A 20,713-nucleotide genomic window follows, 5' to 3' on the forward strand; every position below is an offset into this window, starting at 1 on the left:
TTAGAAAGAAACAGGCTGTTCAGAGGATGGTTTTGACATTTTGGCTTATAAATGATGAGCCCAGCATGGGTCTACTGCGCTAACCCTCTTTTGGGGAATGTCAGCACAATAAAAGAACATCTGGATATTTACAATAACTACAGTAAATGTGTTTTCTGAGCTTTTTCACAAACTGAGCGACATGTCAGAATTATTTTCTGTGATAACTAGACAGCATATAACTAGACAGCATGGTAGATTAACAAAAACAAGCATGGTACACAGAGAAGAAAACTGAACTGTGCTGCATTATTTAAAACAGCATTTTATATTGTTTTTCACTATATACTAAATTCAATATAATAGATTTTAATTCTGCGGATTTTAAGATATTGTCTTGTTTTTCAATGTTACCATTACGGTCTTGCCTTATAGCAGTTCTATTGAATCCCAGCCTGCTCCTATACACTGGCCTAATGATGACTGATTTGTTGGTCATTTAGAATAGGAACCTAATTATGTAATGGTTTCTTGTTCTTTCCAAGTGAATGTGGATGTGCTGGTTAAATGCTCCTATTTTCATATCTGGATCTGTCCAGAAACAGCCGGCCCTGTTCCTGTAGCGTTTGTGTTTGCTGTTTATACTTTGGATTACATGAGAAGCCTGTCAGCATTACCCATTCAGTCGTTACTCTACAATCTCTTTATTCTACAATCAATTGATTTTACCATTATGTACTTTGTTGTACAGAACAATCATTTCCAACTGTCAAGTTTTCATATGCACATAAATTGGATTTTATCCAGATTTGCAACATGATTCAGTAATATTTGTTGTTCAGTATAGACACACATGGCATTATTATGCATGTTGTTTCCTATTAAGATTTTCTTTTATTAAATTTTCAAAACACAGGAACTAAAATAAACCACAACAAACTTACAAACAAGTAACAGATACTGTCAGCACTGCTTATAAATATGGAACATATCCACATCACATAGTAATACCATATGTGACCCTGGACCACAAAACCCGTCATAAGTCACATGGGTATATTTGTAGCAATAGCTAACAATACATTGTATGGGGCAAAATTATTGATTTTTCTTTTATGCCAAAAATCATTAGGATATTAAGTAAAGATCATGTTCCATGAAGATATTTTGTAAATTTCCTACTGTAAACTTCATTTTTGATTAGTAATATGTAGTGCTAAGAACTTAATTTGGGCAACTTTAAAGGTGATTTTCTCAATATTTGGATTTTTTTGCACCCTCAGGTTCCAGATTTTCAAACCATACATCAATGGAAATCTTATTTATTCATCTTTCAGATTATGTATAAATCTAAATAAATTACCCCTTTGTATGGTTTTGTGGTTGAAGGTCACATGTAAAATATTTGAGTACAAAGCACTTTACAGTTTATGACCCATGTTGTTTCCTGATGTTAATTACAGAAAGCCACAGGTGCTGCAGGGGGTGCCATACCAAGAAGAAGGAACGGAAAAGTATTTTTAGGTAAGTCTGTTTTAAAGTAAAAAACTAAATAAGTCCTAGACTAAAACTTCTACCTCAAACCCTTTTTAATAAGCCATGTATTTTTATGTTGAGCAGTCTCAGTCATTACTGGCTGGGGCTAAATTTAGCTAATTTTATTTGTATATGCAGTTAGTAACCGTTCTAAATCTAAAGTGCCACATGCTTGCCCTGGCCTAATCTTCTGCTATGGAGGGTTGGTTTACAGTGGCCGACTATGCCTGTCAGCTGCTGTGCCCTATCAACCCCCCAGGCTGACACACTTCTGCCTTTGGAGGTGTGACGTAGCAGGTGGGGGACCGACGGACGTTTATTCTCAGGCATCCAATCAATATAAACACCTCCTTCTCTGGTTGAGGGTGATACATCAGAAAGGATGCCAGTCATTTTGTAAACCCACAATGCTTTCCCAAATATGTCATTTAGACAACTCAGACTGTTCTATTAAGGATAATATGTCTGCTTGGAGCACAAACATATGCGATCATGTTTTCTTTAATCTGTCAGTTTTCGTAGCCACGTTATCATTCAGAAAAAAACTTTAAATGTGGCATACTCAAACAAAATGTTTTATTATTCTATAATGATCAAACTTGCAGTTCTTATGACATAATTTTGATTGAGAGACTAAATGTCCTGCAATGCTACACTTGCAATGCTACACTTGCATTGCAGGACAATTTAAGTGTAAAAAAGACATTTTAAAAGGTTGTTAAAAACCTGAAAAAGGCAAAATGCGACTCACTGCCCCTAAAATATACACTTTTTTATTAGACATTGATATACATTCTAGTGGATCATTCAGGGAGCTCAAGAAAATGTTTCATCAAAACATAACAAAAGATAAATATGAAAACATACATACATACATATACATAGTCATTTGGCAGACGCTTTTATCCAAAGCGACTTACAATTGGGGAATACAAAAAGCGATTCATCTTGAAGAGGCAATCAGACAGAGGAAGTGCTCGTAACACCAAGTCTCAGTCATTGTTCAAATAAGTACAAGCTAGTAATGAAGGGAGAGAAAGATAGAGGGAAAGAGTGAGGTTTTTTTTTTTTTTTTGAGTTTAGGATGAAGTCAAGTACTGCCGAAAGAGATGAGTTTTCAGTTGTTGCTTGAAGATTGACAGGGATCCAGCATTCCGGATAGGGGTGGGAAGATCATTCCACCAGCCAGGAATAGTGAACGAGAATGTTCTGGAGAGTGATTTTGAGCCTCTCTGTGATGGTACCACAAGGTGTCGCTCACTAGCAGATCTCAGACTTCTGGAGGGGATGTAGGTTCGTAATAGTGAGTGGAAGTAGGAGGGTGCTGAGCTTGTGGTAGTTCTGTACGCAAGCATCAGTGTCTTGAACTTGATGCGAGCTGCCACTGGTAGCCAGTGCAAGGAGATCAAGAGAGGTGTAACATGCGCTCTTTTGGGCTCGTTGAAGATCAGTTGTGCCGCTGCATTCTGAATCATTTGTAGAGGTTTGATTGTGTTTGATGGCAAACCAGCCAGAAGAGCATTGCAGTAGTCCAGTCTAGAAACGACAAGGGCCTGGACAAGAAGTTGTGCAGCATGCTTCGTCAGAAAGGGCCTGATCTTTCTGATGTTGTGTAGTGCAAACCTGCAGGATCGAGCAGTCTTTGCAATGTGCTCTTTGAAGGTCAGCTGGTCATCAAAGATTACACCACAAGATTTCTGACCGAAGTTGATGGGGTAATCATTGATGAGCCTAACTGAATCGTGAAGTCATGCTGTAGAGTCGGAGTGGCAGGGAAGACAAGATGCTCCGTCTTTGCCAGGTTGAGCTGTAGGTGATGTTCTTTCATCCATGACGAGATGTCCGCCAGGCAGCCTGAGATCCGTGCAGCTACCGTTGGGTCATCTGGTTGAAAAGAGAGATAGAGCTGTGTGTCATCGGCGTAGCAGTGATAGGAGAAGCCATGTGCGTGTATGAAGGGACCCAGCGATGTAGTGTATGTGGAGAAGAGGAGGGGTCCAAGAACCGATCCCTGAGGAACTCCAGTGACCAGTTGATGTGGTTTGGATACCTCCCCTCCCCAGGCCACCCTGAAAGATCTACCGGTGAGATAGGATTCAAACTCAGGGAATCCCACTGATGCCCAGTGATGAGAGGGTAGACAGGAGAATCTGATGATTGACAGTGTCAAAAGCAGCAGAATGAGGACTGATGATTTGGAATCGGCCTTTGCAATTCGCAGGGCTTCAGTGACTGAGAGTAGCGCAGTCTCTGTTGAATGGCCACTCCTGAAACCTGACTGTTTAGCATCCAGTTTGTTGTACTGTGAAAGAAACCGTGAGAGCTGGTTGAAGACAACTCGTTCGAGTGTTTTCCCTACGAATGGAAGGAGAGAGACAGGTCTGTAGTTTTCTAAAAGAGAAGTGTTTAATGTAGGTTTTTTGATCAGTGGGGTTACCCGAGCCTGCTTGAATGCTGTTGGGAAGATGCCTGTGAGGAGATAGAAATCTATTTTTGATTTTGATCTATTTTTTTTTTTCAATTTTGTGCAATTTCATCATGTGTTTATTAATTTATTTTTGGGGAAATTTTAAGTACTTGTTTTGAGTGCAGTCATCCCATCAGCTCTTGATTAAAAATATCTCTCTCTGCTTCCTTTCCTGAAGATTTAGAGCTTAACCGTGATTTTAACGGAGATGATTATGAGTATGAAGATGAAGCCAAGCTTGTCATATTTCCAGACCACTTTGAGATCCCTTTACCAAATATTGAGGAGTTGCCCGCACTGGTTAGTGAGAGTGTGTGCTCATGCACCCTGTGTGCCCTGCATGCCAAAGGCCTGATTTGCCTTTCAGTTTCAGTGCTTGCTTGTCACATCATTATATTTTATTCTGTCTGCAGATGACCTTATTCTTTATAAACTCACTGTTCATGCTTCTCATTGTGTGCAGTGATGTCATGTGGTGTAGCAGTAATATGAGTTTTAGTTTTGTATTCCTATTTAATTTTCATTTGTTTTAAAGAAGTTTTTTTTTAATTAGATGCAAATTCTTATAATTATTTTTGCTTTAAAGCACAATTATTAGTCATTGCTGCCTGAATACACAGCATGTCTTATGTTTTTAAATATATTTTTGAAAATATTAAGAATGAAACAGGTTTTTTAGGGGTAAACAAAGATACCAAGAGAGCAAGTTGGCTGATGGCTGTTATAATACTGATACATTTTGACATATAATTTCTTAATGATGGCCAAAAAGATAAAATCAAAATAGAAAATTTAACACTTATTTTACACAGAATTTACTCAAAATTCTCTACAAATATTTGAAGTAAATAATATGTGTTTTCCACAGTGCTGTTTATGGATTTCTCAAAATATACACTACCATTCAAAAGTTTGGAGTCAGTAGCAGATTTTTTCAATTGAAAGAAAATTATACTTTTTTTTCAGCAAGTATGCATTCAGCTGATCAAAAGTAACAGTAAAGACGTTTAGATTGTTTATAAATTTAAATTCTATTTCAAATAAATGCTGTTCTTTTAAAAATTTTGTTGATAAAGAATCACAATTTCCTCAAAATCTTAAGCTGCACAACACTGATAATAATAAAAAAAGTTTCTTGATCAGCAAATCAGCGTATTAGTATAATCATGTAACAGTAAAGACTATAAAAATGAAAATTCAGCTTTGCCATCCAGAAATAAATTATATTTGAATAGGTTTTTAAAGAAAAAAATGTTATTTTAAATTGTAACAATATTTCACAATAGTACTGTTTTTACTCTTGTTTTGGTTAAAAATTGCAGCCTTGGTGAGCATAAGAAACTTTTATCTAAAACACTGAAATGTCTTACCTACCCCATATTTTTTAACAGTAGTGTGCAAACAGATATCTCAAATATTTGAGTAATTACCTGTCGATATATTGTTCTTTCAGTACACATGATGCAAAAAGATTCATTTGTTACAGTTTATGTTGTACTTCGGTTATAGTTGCACACAACCAAACACATATTTTGTATTTGTCAACAACTGCATGGTGTGCTTACTTACTGCTGCTGCACTTACATTTATTACCTAGAAAATAGCTAACCTATTTGCCCAGGAGTTTCAAGGCTTTTAAATCTAATAAGTCATAATCTGCACCACTTTCCAGCTTGCTGTGCTTTTTTTTAAGCACTCATTAGGAGCAATATCACACTAAGCAATGTAACAGCTGTAATATAATGTTCACATGTCCCTTTAACTTTCAGGTGACAATAGCCTGTGACGCCGTCCTCAATGCTCCATCTCCATACAAAAAGCAGGAATCTGATTCATGGGAAGAGGAGATCCAAGTATCTAAACATGCCAGAAGTCTCAGACAGCAGGAGAATGGGGTTCGAATTCTTCCCAGGTTGGTCACATGGCAGCCCAGAGTCATATGGACAAGCATTCTAGATGCTGATGCTTGCTTCAGGTCACCCTTGAATCTGATATGTCTGCTTTCTCTGCCAAGTGGAATAATATCAAAACAAGCTATTGATGTTTGATGAAGGGCTTGAATATGTTTAGAATAACTTATTAATACACTCAGTAGAATGTCTTGACATCTATGCATATGAGGCAATGAAACCGTTATCCCAATTCAAATATTCCTAAAAACTGCTTAGAGGAACATGGAATTTTTTTCAGAATTTGGAACCGGGATTCTAGTTGAAATTAAATGGCAATCAAGTTAGATCAGAGCAGATAAACTGGAATCCCTTTGGGATTGGTACTGTGTAATCTTTATGTCTTGTAATTGAATTTATAAAAGGGAGCTTTAACAGTTTAGAGAGTAAAAATTGATGCAACACTTTTTACCATATTTACTCTAAAGGTTGTTGCTAGATTTAAGAACAGACACAATAGGAATCAGTGTTGTTTTTGTATTATTGATATACTATTATTGTATTTTGAATAAGCTTTTATATTTTCTGTTTTGCTTTCTATTTCAATTTTAGTGTTTTTATTGTCCCCCCCCCCCCATTTTAGCTTTTAATTAATTTTTTTATTATAGTTTTAGTAATTTTAGTGCTTCGACTTTAACAATCTAACAAGCTTCAACAATCTTATTTATTTTACTTACTTATTTATTAAGTTTTTTTTATCCAACATTTAGATTTTTTTATATTTCTGCTTCACTTTTAATTACCGAAAACAATTAGTTTTAATTAACAGTAACACTTTTCTTCAGCCATGTGGCAGATAATCTCAAAATGGCCAAATATGGGCCAACTGATTGGTCTAGCTGATATATTGATATGTTGGAAATGGTCTTGGTCTACAATGATAAGATTACAGCCTACAGTCAGTGTATTATAGAGTAACATAGCCTCCTCACTTTGAAGACACCTGCATTACCTGAACTGAAATATGAGGAGTTCCTCTCCTGCTTGTTTGTGTCTTCAATATGGTTTATGTCCTATTAGCGGCTGGAAGTGCGCCAAATGTGAAATGAGAGAGAACCTGTGGCTAAATCTGACGGATGGCTCTGTCCTCTGTGGGAAGTGGTTCTTTGATGGGAGTGGAGGGAACGGACATGCCCTTGAGCACTACAAAGAAACCAACTTCCCCCTGGCAGTTAAACTCGACACAATCACGCCAGATGGAGCAGGTAAGGTTTTCAGGTGTCACAGACTTTCAGGGAATATGTTGGCACACATTTATGACACACACTGAAAATTTCAAACTCAAGCATAATTTAGACAAAAAACGGAATATAGAAGGTTTTATGGATGATTCAGTTCCTGTCTCTCTTTTGCAGATGTTTATTCTTTTGATGAAGAAGAAGCAGTGCTTGATCCTCACATATCAGAACATTTGTTACACTTTGGAATAGATATGCTGCAAATGCAAAGGGTATCTTTTTCATAAATTTTCCAGATTTTCTAAATAAAAGTATATCTTCGTAATACTTGACAATGCAGATTATACAATATAATAATAATAATACATTTCTTACTAAATATCTTTGATAGTGCTGTCAAACTATTAATCGCATTCAAAATAAAAGTTTTTGTTTACATAATATATGTGTGTATACTGTGTATCTTTATTATGTATATATAAATGCACACACATGCATGAATATATTTCAGAACAATAGGTTATTTTTATATATAAAATATATTTATTTATAATATAAATTATAACAGTAGTGATAATATAAATATAGACCTGTAAATACATGTAAATATTTTCAAAATATATACTGTATGTGTGTGTATTTATATATAAATAATAAATATACACAGTACACATACATATAGTATGTAAAAAAAACTTTTATTTTGGATGTGATTAATCGTGATTAATCGTTTGACAGCACTAGTTACAGATAATATTTTTATAATTTTTTTTTAGTAACATTTTAGTACAGGGACCAATTCTCACTATTAACTAGTTGCTTATTAGCATGCCTACTATTAGCATATTGGCTGTTTATTAGTACTTATAAAACACATATTCTACATGACCATATTCTACATCCCTAATCCTACCCAATACCTAAACTTAATAACTACCTAACTACTAACTATTAATGAGAAGCAAATTAGGAGTTTATTGAGACAAAAGTCACATAGTCAATGGCGAGAATTGGACCTTAAAATAAAGTGTCACCTTTTTTTTTTTTTTTTTTTACGGTATAAATGCGTCTAGCTGGGGGTCCGGCCATCAAAAAGTTTGAAAATCCCTGTTTTAACAACTAGTTAAATACTAGCAAAAACAAGCAACACTGCCTCCTTCCAATCTTCTCAAATGTCTATGTCCATCCCTCACAGACAGAGAATGGCCATCATACAGACAACCACGTCCAGCCGCGTGTGAGTGACTGGGAAGTGATTCAGGAGTCGGGCCTAAAACTAAAGCCTGTCTATGGCTCAGGATATACGGGCATCAAAAACCTGGGCAACAGCTGCTACCTGAGCACCACTATGCAAGTGCTTTTCAGTATTCCAGAGTTCCAGAGAGCGTAAGTACCTTAAAGCCCTTAATGGTGCAATACATTCTACATACTTGTCCACATTCTCCTACCATTGTCTTTGAGTCTGTACCCAAAGTAAAAAGTTGGGTTTGAATGCTATCACACTGTAGAAGTAACATTTCTGGCCATCCAAGATGAGTTTGTTTCTTCATCGCAACAGATTTGGAGGAATTTAGCATTACATTTTTTGCTCACCAATAGATCTTCTGCAGTGAATGGGTGTCGTCAGAATGAGTCCAAATGGCTGATAAAAACATTGCAATAATCCACAAGTAATCTACATGACTATAGTTCATCTATTAACATCTTGTGAAGTGAAAGTCTGCATGTTTGTAATAAACATGAATTTTAACTTCAAACCGTTGCTTTCAGCTAAAATATGAGTCCTCTATAATATTAGATATTATAAAATTACTTTCAATAATATTACTTTTTCCAGTGAAAAAGTCATCTTGTCTAAATCAGGTGAGAAATATGCACAGATAAAGCACCATTTACAAGCAAAAGTACAAAACAGTTCTAAACAAATATGTCAGTGGATTTTGATGTGAGAGGACAAAAGGGGATCGATTTTGTTTGAAGGAAGAGATATTATGGATTATGGATTACATCACAAGATGTAAATTGAATGACTGGAGTTGTGTTTTTATCAGCTGGTTGGACTCTCATTCTGATGGCACCCATTCACTGCAGAGGATAAATTGGTGAGCAAATGATGTAATGCTAAATTTCTCCAAACCTGTTCCATCACAGAAACAAACTATTCAACATCTTGGATGGCATGAGAGTGGGCACATTTTCAAATTTACATTTTCAATTTTGGGAGAACTGTTCCGTTAATCTGTGCCTTCTACCAGTTTGATTGCTTTTTTTCTTGTATGCTAATGATTTTATTTCAGTGCTAGATTTAAAGCATCTAACCAGGGTCTTTACCTACTGAAGTCAATATGCACGTGCGACAGTAAGAAATAATTACTTTTCTTTCCAATATTTATTCTGCAGGTATGTTGGGAACCTACAGAGAATATTTGATTACTCACCCCTTGATCCAACTCAGGATTTCAACACACAAATGTAGGTGTTTTTGTCATGGAATGATAATATTATTTATATTACATTTATCTTCTTTTTATTTCTGAAATTCAAGTTACATCTAATTCTTGTAAAATATATTTGCAATGCAGTATTATACCAGTTGCATGAGTTTTACAGGTACATTGATTGATAATTAATTGAAAGTTTAATATGGCAGCACTTAGACATCTTTCCTAAATTGTGTCTTTTTGTTTGTTTGCCTACCTTTTAAGGGCGAAACTCGGTCATGGACTTCTCTCAGGCCAGTACTCAAAACCTCCAATGAAATCAGAACTTATTGAACAGGTGATGAAAGAAGAATACAAGGTATTTGACTTGGTCTGTCTTGTTGATATTTGGCTCGATTAGGTCCACATAACGCTGTTTACACTTACAAGATGCTTGTCAGACCAATAACCATGGTGCTTAGTTACTTTTTTGAGACTTATTTGAGACAACCTTAAGGTACATTCATATTGACAATTTTTTGCAATAACTGGAGGTCATTTATTGGGAAATGGAGGCGACAACAACAAAAAAGATCATACAACAAAGTTGAGTAGAGTTTAATTTTATGAAAATGAGCAGGAACACAATGTGGCCACTACCAATGGGATTGCAGACATGAATGTACCTTTGGTGTGCTTGTTTGGCTTGTTTGATGGTTTGTTTGAGAGGGGCCACAATATCAGATATTAACTGATCTATTGTATTCTAAAAGTTATCTAATATTCTTAAGCTAAATTAATGTTTTAGTTGTCCTGCATTGTTTGTGTGTGTGTGTGTGTGTGTGCGTATTATAATAAATGACTAAAATATAGTCATTTGGAGGTCCACTGAATATCTACAGAATTGTTAACATGCTTCCAAAATAATATATCATAAATCGTTTCTTGTTCAAAGAATGCATTGGCTTAATTTTATGCATTTATTTATGAAATGAAAAAAGGCTGCTTGCCATTTTCCTGAAGTTCAGGTTTATGGCCTTTTAAGAGTGTTTAAGAATGTCAACTGCAATCCAACTTTCTTAATAGGTTTTCTCTTTTATGATGGCATATTAAATGCATATGGTGACCCTGAGCCTAGATGTATCATGTTGTTTTCTTCTGTAGCAGCTGCAAAGAGGGATTTCACCTAAGATGTTCAAAGCGCTGGTCAGTAAAGGACACCCAGAGTTCTCTTCAAACCGTCAACAAGATGCTCATGAATTCTTGCTGCACTTAATTAACCAGGTGGAGGTACGAATGTGTTTCTCTATCATGTGCTTCTTTTTTGGAAAACACAATATTTCCTTTCATGTCTGAAAGAAATTGTTCACACAAAAATGAAAATACTAAATTACTTTCATTTTACGGAAAAAGATCAACTTGGCATTAGAAGTTTTTCTAGATGACTCCTTTTGTGCATTTGGGTTTGATACAGAGTGAGTAAATTCTGACAGAGTTTTTATTTTTAGGTAAACTATCCCATTTGCACTATTTTATTAAAAAAATATTTCAGAGAATCAAGGGTTTCTAGGGTTTGGCTGGAATTTCCCCAGACGTGTTTGTAGACTTTGAGTCTTGTCAGCAGGCTCTGGTTTCAGGAGACACATTCGACTGCACTCTCTACCCCTCTTCTGGCAGACACACACTTCAAGTGACTTTCTCAGCTGAGTTAAAATTAGATACCCCTATCGGTTACACAGGGCAGATAATGCTTCCTGTTACCCTCCCCACTTGGTCCATGTCCAGAATGAAAGCCGTTGCCTTCCCTGACACTTTTCCGTGACTTAAAAACAAACAACAGTAGGAGCCGCACTATTAGACATTTGCATTGAGATACACTATGTCAAGAAATAGGATTCACAGCCTATTTTACTTTTCTTCTACAATGTGGCATACTTTTGAATAGACTGGATAATGAAAAATGGCTTCTATTTGACAGGTGGCTGGAGGGAGGGTTTGGAAAATATAAGTGCTTGGTGACATCAGCTGAAAAGGAAAATCAATTCAGAGCGTTAGCAGGTTATTAAGGAGCATTCACTGATAGTAATTTGCTTTTTGTATTCGAATTGCCAGTTTCCTGTGACATAAGGAACATTGATCATTGGTGATGTGACAAAGTTGAGCAGGATTCAACTTTATGTAAATAATATTCAAAAGTTTTTAAAAGAAGTCTCTTTATATATTATGTCGTTTTATATTGTTAAATGTTACTACAATTTAAAATAACTGTTTTCTTATATTTTAAAATGTAATTAATTTTTGTGATGCAAAGCTGAATTTTCAGCAGTCTTCAGTGTCACATGTTCCTTCAGAAATCATTCTAATATGCTGATTTGGTTCTCAAGAAACATTTCTTATTATTATCAATGTTGAAAACAGTTGATCTGCTTGATATTTTTGTGGAAACTGTGATTTATTTTTTTCAAGATTATGTGATATGTTGATAAATAATTGTCTTTACTGTAACTTTTGATCAATTTAATGCATCCCTGCTGAATAGCTTTAGTTTCTTTAAAAATCTAGTGGTATCTTAAAAAAGTAGTGATGTGATGTAGAAGCTACCAATGCAGGCAATGATTGCCCTCCTTAAATAGTTAGAAACGCCTACTAGTGACCAAGAGTACAGAGACTCAGTGGACTTTTTTTATATTTACACTAACATGCACAGATGAATCATTCACAATACAACAAATCATTCTCAATAGACATAACAATAGAGATCTGTTCACAATATAGATAGAAGCACTTACAATAGAGATAGAATTATGAAAATAAAAAGGGCCAATTTATATTTCATGTGAAGCTTTACAACTCTTGATATATTTTGATTCTGAAGTGATGAACTGATCAAGACCTAATCTTTGCTGACATTTGCTTGTTCCTGACAGTGCACATAAACCAAGCGGGGTCAGTCTCATAAAACCAAGACAGAGCTATAGTCTCTTGAAATGTTAAGTACTCAGAAATGTAGACTGGTTTATTTGTAGCTGCCCTCAGCTGTGCCTTGTGTGGCCTGTGAACACTGAGGGGACCTTGCAGTGCGTTTCTACATCCTCAGCAGGTTTGTTCTCTGCTCAGTGGTCTCTTGTATCTCAGACTTGATAGAGGAGGGCTAGTATATTTCTGTATGGTCTCAGAATAGCGGAACTGTTGTAGGATGACCTTGATCTTAATTATGGACTAATTCTGAACTCTCCCTTAAGGTGCCTACATTTAAATAGAAAGTTGATTTGTTTACCATTTGTTTTGTAGAAGTATGAATTATATGACCATTATTGTGTTTATGTCATGATTTTGGTTGTTAGAATGATAGTCCATCCAAAAATTTAAAATGCTGTCATTATTTTCTCACCTGTATGGCCTTCAAAACCTGTATGACTTTTATTGTTCTATGGAACATCAACTATATGTTTAAGGATGTTGGTAACCAAACAGTCTCAGTTCCCAATGACTTCCATTATATAAACAAAAAAATACAATAGGAAGTTATTGGGCACCAAAACTGTTTAGTTACCAGCATTCTTCAAATGTCTTTTTTTAGTGTTCTCCTGAAGATAAAAATGCATAAATTGAGGGTGGTGGTGGCGCAGTGGATAAGACACATGCCTTTGGTGTGAGAGACCTGGGTTCGAATCCACTGTGAGACACCAATGTGTCCCTGAGCAAGACACTTAACCCCCTAGTTGCTCCAGAGGCGTGCGACCTCTGACATATATAGCAATTGTAAGTCGCTTTGGATAAAAGCGTCAGCTAAATGTCAATGTCACAATTTTGATTTTTGGGTGGACTATCCCTTTAATGTATTCAGTGCTGTCCATCTTTGAAGGTTCTTAGTGCTACAACAAAACTTTTTATAGGCTTTTGCCTGAAAAGTAGATAGGAAAGTTAAGGAGAAAAGGCAAATGGGGACGAGTCAGATTCAAACCTGTTTTTCCATGAGCAAAACAGCTCTTATAATGTACACTGCTACCCACTGTGCCATGGTTCCAACAGAAGAGAACTTTCTGTAGGTGATATTGTTTTTTTGCCATTTCCAGAGGAACAGTTCAGGCTCAGAGAACCCCAGCGATGTGTTCCGCTTCTTAGTTGAGGAGCGAGTGCAGTGCTGTCAGACACAGAAGGTGCGCTACACACAGAGAGTGGACCACCTTATGCAGCTTCCTGTACCCTTGGAGGCTGCCAGCAACAGAGGTAATACCTTCTACAACTGAGTTAAACATTGTTCCTGCACTACAAAATGTAAAAATGTGTAGTTATTGCACTTAAAGTGCTATTTCTACCTGATCTGACTCTAAAAACTTGACGAAAGTTAATGTAGTCAGGTGATATTTTAGGTCTTTTCAATGGCTCTAATGTGCTGGTAGACCTAATAATGTTTTAATTGAATATGGTTTTGTCGTTTGTACAGAGGAGTTAATAGCACATGAGAGTAAGCGGAAGGAAGCTGAGGAGAACATGCGCCCCCCTCCAGAGCCGGTGAGAGCCCGAATCCCCTTCTCTGCCTGTCTGCAAGCCTTCACTGAGCCTGAGAATGTTCCAGACTTCTGGAGCTCTGCACTGCAAGCCAAGTCGGCCGGAGTGAAGTAAGCAAGGTTCTGGTTTGAGACCGTCGAAGGACTTTAAAAACATTCTCCAAAATTTAGAATATCATGGGGTTTACATCTACAAATCTAAATTTTATGCTATTTAATATCTCCTTTTAATTAGAATACATCATTACTTTTACTGTATTTATGTCATTTTTATAATATTTTTGTGAATACATATATTAACACACTGCTGTTCAAAAGTTTGGGAATCGTAAGATTTTTTATGTTTTTTATTTTTTTTTAAGGCGTTTCTTATGCTCATCAAGGCTATATTTATTTGATCAAAAATACAGAAAAATGGTCACACTTTATTTTAAGGTCTAATTCTCACAATTAACAAACCGTTTAGTACTAGTTTTGCCTCAATAAACTCCTAATTTGCTTGTTATTAGTAGTTAAAAGGTAGTTGTTAAATTTAGGTATTGGGTAAGATTAGGCATGTAGAATATGGTCATGCTAATAAAAAGACAATATGTTAATAATAGGCATGCAAATAAGCAACTAGTTAATAATAAGAATTGGTCCCAATACTAAAGTGTTTCCAAAAAAAAAAAATTATAATATTGTGAAATATTAATGCAATAAAAAAAAAGGATTTTCTATATTGTAATATACTTTCAAATGTTATTTATTCCTGTGATGCAAAGCTGAATTTTCATCAGCTATTAATCCAGTCTTCAGTGTACTGTTTATAAACCCCTGTAAATCCCAATATATGTATAAATGCAGGCTCTAAAAGATTATATCTTTCTCTCTCCTCAGGACTTCTCGTTTCGCATCTTTTCCAGAGTACATGGTCGTGCAAATAAAGAAGTTCACATTTGGGGTTGATTGGGTGCCCAAAAAGTTAGGTGTGTAATTTTAAGTGCTATTAGTTTGACGTTGTATATTTGATTTCACATTGTTGTAGATGAACACATTGCTGACAAAAGCATGCAAAGCATGCACAAAATGTTGGATCATCTAATTTTTACTCCATTTTAATGAAAGGATTTTTGATTCTCTTAACCTCCAGCTCCTGTCAAATTAGATTTATTGATATGTCATGTTCTTGTTTGTCATCTGTGTTTGCCTATCACATGCTCTCTTGTGCAATTCAGACCATCACATGTTATGGATGTTGAGCAATGCATCATGATTGCTTGCCTCAAAAGTTTGCAAGGTGTTATGTTTGCTCAGCAGAGGTTTTCCCTTGTCCAGCAGAGGGTACTCTAGCACTGTTTTTGCGTGAGACATTTTTGGAATCAGAGACTGGTTCTGTGGTCAGCAAAATGTTATGAATGAAAGGAATAATGTCCAGAATCTGTTCTTCTGAGAGTCTCTTCTGAATGTATCAATGTACAGTACATTTCTTTTTTGTAATATATAGAAATTGCCTTCAAAATCTTATTTTATGTGCTACAGATGTTTCTATAGATGTACCTGATTTCCTGGACTTGAATCGCCTCCGGGCCACAGGGCTACAATCTGGAGAAGAGGAGCTGCCTGACCTTACACCTCCCATTGTCATTCCTGAAGACACCAGAGGTGAGAAGCTTTAGACTACCATTCAAAAGTTTGGAGTCAGTAAGATATTTATTTTATTAATTTATTTTTTTTGATAGAAATTAATTTATTCAGGAAGGATTGATTGGATTTGGATTGGATTTAAATAAATTCTTTCTATTCATCAATCTTCAGAATCCTGAAAAAGTGTATCATGGTTTCTATAAAAATAAGCAGTACAACTATTTTCAACATATAATACCAAAAAAATGTTTCTTGAGCACCAAGCGGCATATTAGAATGCTTTCTGAAGGATCATGTGACACTGAAGACTGAAAAGCTTTGCTATAACAAGAATAAATTACATTTTAAATATATTAAAACTGAAAACAGTTATTTGAAATGTTTTATATATATATTTCACAATATCACTGGTTTTACTCTTTTACTATTTTCTAATTTTGACAAAATAAATGCAGCCATGGTGAACATAAGAAACGCCTTTAAAAAACAACAAAAATCTTATAGTCAGCGTTGTATGTTTTTTGCCATTGTTTAAAATGATTGAAGTATTATATAGTGAAATATAATGAAAACAGCCTGCTTGAAATTGTAAATTGCATATCTTTGCTTTGTACTGACTAAGTCTTATTTTGTATCCAGGCAATACAACAAACAACTCTTTGGAATGTAAGTACCGCTTTGATTGTAAATGTGTAAAATTACAAAATACTGCATGCATGCACTACAAAATTACTTAATCGATGAACAGTACTAAACGTCTTGTAAAATGGTCAGTTATTTCTTCTTGTAGATTTTAAATGGTCTGTGTATTTATTTTTAGTTAAGGGCTGCTGATGTTGATTTGAAGCCACTATTCTCTTTACCTGTTCCTCAGCTCCAGAAATAGATGAATCATCCGTGATGCAGCTGGCAGAGATGGGTTTCCCTCTGGAAGCCTGTCGGAAGGCAGTGTACTACACAGGGAATATGGGGGCAGAGATGGCCTTTAACTGGATAATAGCACACATGGAAGAGCCAGGTAGGGCCTCATATCTTGACTGAACTGACACGTTTTGAACAAAGGCATATCCCCTGTGTCCTTCCCTTATTTTATATAAAAGCATTACTTAAAATAGTAATAGTAGTAATGGTTATGCTATATGTAATATTTAAAAACATACTGTATTATGTGAAACTATAAAATGTTCCATATGTAAGTAGCAAATTATATACATTTGTTATGGCCTAAAACATGCAGCTAAGATAGTATTGAATGTCTTATTTGTTCTAATGGCTGCTCTGGTCACAGTCTAGTAATCAATGGGAAAACACTCAAGTGTCTGCCATTTTAGCTCCATTGGCTAAAAGGTTGTAGCCATTTTGTTTGAAGTGAAGTGTGAGGGAAAGTCTAATTAAGCAGAAGACACTGTCACCTAATTACATGCTTCCTCAAAAGGAACGCTTTCATTGTAGACATTTTAGACATTTAACTCAGATGAACTTACTGTCATTTGCATATTAGCCATCCAGTTGACATTCTTTCAAAACCTCAAGCACGGTTTCACAACAATATTTACTAAGGTGATTCTCAGCTGGTGTGCTTTAGGCCTCATGGGAAATCAACTGTTTATAATACAGAAGTCCTTAAATTAAAAAAATAGTAATATTGCTATATGAAACGTATAGTCCCAACTGTATTCAAAATTGGCATTGTTTGGCGAGATTCACATGCTGATTCAACTGATTGCTTCAACAAAAGCATATACCATCTAACAACCTCGGAGCGCACAGCAGGTCTGTCTTTAAAAGTTAATATCATTAAAAATTAATTTCTTTGTGGAGAAATCACTCTGTAGGAGAGTTTTGTAAATAAATAACCTGCAGCATTGTGTGATGAAACAAATACTGAACCAAATATTGTATCTTGAATTTCAATGTTTCATGCTCAAAATTCAATGTTTCAAAACACATTGTGGGCAGAAAATACATGTATATTCTCACTGTATTCACTCTAACTGTTTTTAATGTAATCTGGGTCATATCCATATCCATGTGAAGCATCTGCCTAATTAGTATAGTTACTACCAAGATTAGTTTTTTTTTTCCAGAACAGACCTATGACCTGTGATAATATACATACCGTTTGCTTAAAGCAAACATATATTTTAACTGTCGCTTATACTGCATTCAAGATAAATAAGCCACAGAAATCTGGAGTGCTTCGTGAGGCTCATTATCTGGGTTTCAGCCACAGGGGAATATTTTATGTTTGGAGCATGTCACTTAGCCAGGGCTATAAGATAAATACATGTGACGTAAAGAGTTGCGTATTTTCAATGATGGGAAAAGATTCATGCCAAAGTAATTAATCCAAATGCAATTTAGATCTAAGGTGCTCTATATTAGTGGACTCAGAATGTTGTAGTTGAGTAGATTCAAGTTCACACAAGGTTGTATTTCAAGTCTCTTGCTAATCACCCTTGTTTATCATTGTGCTTCTGGCTAGTAAACGCCGTCCTCACACTTGAGCGTCACCTGTGAGCTGGGAATTCTGTTCTCCTCACTTTCCTGCCTCAGTTAAGCAGCTACCTGAGATCACGAACAGACTCAGACATACACACATGCAGAGTCTCAAGCGGTCCAAACCCCATTCACTTCGCATCTCCTAGACTCGTGTGGCTTACGTCTGCTCCACAGCTACAGCTGGGCCTGTTCCTATATAGATGCTACTGACAGTGGTTATTAATATAGTGTGCAATATACAGAGATTATTTTAGTTTCAGTACTGTGTACTCCTGTGAGATGATATATGGCTAATCTAAGGAAAGCAGAAATCCTAACTTTTTATATTAAAAAGTAAAAATATTTTGATCTGCTCTGCCTTATATATATCATTTCAGTTTTTCTGTAATTAATAAACAGACAATTCAGATGTATTTATTTATTTATTCACGATTATTTGATGTGTGGAATGTTCAAAAGAATAACATTTATTTATAGATTGATATATATATATTTTTTTGCAACAATGTAAAAATCGTTACTGTCACTTCACATCAATTTAATGCATGGTTGCCGAATAAAATGTTAAAAAATTGCAAATTGAAAAAGGAATTAGTCAAGGCAAAAATGGGATCATAAAATATATATATAAAAAAAACATGAGAGATACATTTCTCTTTGATTAGATATTTACACGATACGATAACGTTTAATTTAAAAATGTATTTACAATTTCTTTTAATATATTATATATATACATATAGTGTGTATGCATATATATATATATATATATATATATATATATATATATATATATATATACACGCATATTTATTTTAGTTTATATTAATAATACATATTTCAGTACATTTTCAGGACTGCACATCTGTACATAACTTCTCATCACTGTTCATCTTTAAATAGCACATTTATAGCACATTTTCACAGTCAAATTCTGTCTATATATTTATTGCTACATTGTTGCTATTTTGATTTTTTTTAATTCTCTTTATTATTACTGTATTATTAGTGTTAGATTTTTTTTTTCATTATATTTATGTTTATTATATGAATGTCTGCACTATTTCTGTACTTTCTACACTGGAAGCTCCTGTCACTAAGTCGAGATAGTAGTAGGGTGACCATACGGGCCATTTTTACGGGACACGTCCTTGCCAGGATTTCTGACACGTCCTTGCCTAAAATTTTGGAGATTTTGGCTGTTTGCACTGTGCAGATTTATCGTTGTATAGAATTCATGAGAGCAGAGCAGATGGCTCCTTATGCTTTCGAATCCCTTTCGCAGTACTTTGGTGTCATACAATGATTGGTCTGCGCAGTGACACTTGAACTATGAACTAACAAACACACCTAATGTGCTCGTATTTGCATCTCTTTGATCGTTCTCTATCCTGTATGGCACGTATGGCCACCCTATATAGTAGCCATTTTTAAGGTAAGGAACCTATGTTGTGATTGTATATCAAGTCATATATCATGTTGTCAGGCATGGTGCACAGGAGGGCCTTCAATACTTAATTGGAATGTTTGTTCATGTAGGACTGAGGCTGGTCAGTTTGTAGTTGCTAGTGGTCAAACATGGTGGTGTCATACAGTGTGTATGTGTGTGTGAGACACAGCATTTGATCTTGAACATTAAAGGATTAGTTGTAGACTACAGGGAATGGATTACATGGCTCGTGTTCATTTGAATTTCTGGTTTATCTGTGTAAACTCAATAGAGCAGCGATTGTCATCCTCTCTGCACATTTGGTGAATAAATCTACATGCTAGTCTCAATCTGATGTTCATCGTGAGGTATTCTGGATGTATAGTACCACATAATGTACTTCCATGTACTATCGCCGTTATCTTTGTTGTAATATTTCAAATGTACTAAAGCTATATACTGTATGTGTGACTGAAGACTCTTACGTCTCTTCTGAAACCAACTGTAGATTTTGCCGAGCCTCTGGCAGTTCCCACTTACATGGAAGCAGACCTGTCCAGCCCCAGTCTCCCTACAACCAGTGCACTGGACAACGAGCCTCCAGAAGAGAGCATCTCCATCCTCACCTCCATGGGCTTCCCCAGACATCACACAATCCAGGCTCTCAAAGCCACAGTGAGTGTCCTGCCTCATCTGCTTTATGTACAGTGGCCCGAAAAAGAATTTGGACACCTAAAAATATATGAATGTCATACACCTGTGATTACTCTTCTAGGACACCTGCATGAACTTCAGTGGATCTGGCTCCATACATGCTCTAAAAAATTACCTTGAGACTAGTTACACTAAAAGTTCAAGTGTTATTTTGTATTTTCATACATTTCACACAGTGTCCAAAAGTGTCTGGATACTTTTTAGGGCCACTGTATGTAGGATGTTCATGTTTTGAACTGTTACTTCTTACTGCAAATTGTTTGATTTAATTTTTAGGCAGGAGTATAATTATAATACTGTCACATTACACAGAAGCAAAAACATGTTCTGGCATGTCAGGATTAGTTTTGTCACTTTTTGCTCATCGAACAAGCATGTGAGATTGGAGAAGTCATCTCTTCT

General features: G+C 35.6%; 1 protein-coding gene across 3 annotated transcripts in view; it reads left to right on the forward strand.

Moving 5' to 3' along the window:
- LOC306878757 (ubiquitin carboxyl-terminal hydrolase 13-like) overlaps positions 1–20,713 on the forward strand; it is a 28,929-nt gene that overhangs the window by 3,044 nt on the left and 5,172 nt on the right. For 2 of the 3 annotated variants that reach the window (XR_013784966.1, XM_079431273.1), the window contains exons 3-18: positions 1,443–1,503; positions 4,161–4,282; positions 5,752–5,894; positions 6,952–7,136; positions 7,287–7,381; positions 8,305–8,495; positions 9,510–9,581; positions 9,815–9,908; positions 10,694–10,819; positions 13,606–13,759; positions 13,977–14,151; positions 14,920–15,008; positions 15,562–15,684; positions 16,306–16,332; positions 16,541–16,684; positions 20,106–20,272. Coding sequence is in view for 2 of the 3 variants with exons in the window: in XM_079431273.1 (XP_079287399.1) it covers positions 1,443–1,503; positions 4,161–4,282; positions 5,752–5,894; positions 6,952–7,136; positions 7,287–7,381; positions 8,305–8,495; positions 9,510–9,581; positions 9,815–9,908; positions 10,694–10,819; positions 13,606–13,759; positions 13,977–14,151; positions 14,920–15,008; positions 15,562–15,684; positions 16,306–16,332; positions 16,541–16,684; positions 20,106–20,272 (1,968 nt within the window). In the remaining variant the exon portion in view is untranslated. The remainder of the gene's footprint in view (positions 1–1,442; positions 1,504–4,160; positions 4,283–5,751; positions 5,895–6,951; positions 7,137–7,286; positions 7,382–8,304; positions 8,496–9,509; positions 9,582–9,814; positions 9,909–10,693; positions 10,820–13,605; positions 13,760–13,976; positions 14,152–14,919; positions 15,009–15,561; positions 15,685–16,305; positions 16,333–16,540; positions 16,685–20,105; positions 20,273–20,713) is intronic. The other variant, XM_079431274.1, reaches the window with a different exon arrangement.

Source organism: Barbus barbus, assembly GCF_936440315.1.
Source record: "Barbus barbus genome assembly, chromosome: 13".
Taxonomy (NCBI): Eukaryota; Metazoa; Chordata; class Actinopteri; order Cypriniformes; family Cyprinidae; genus Barbus; species Barbus barbus.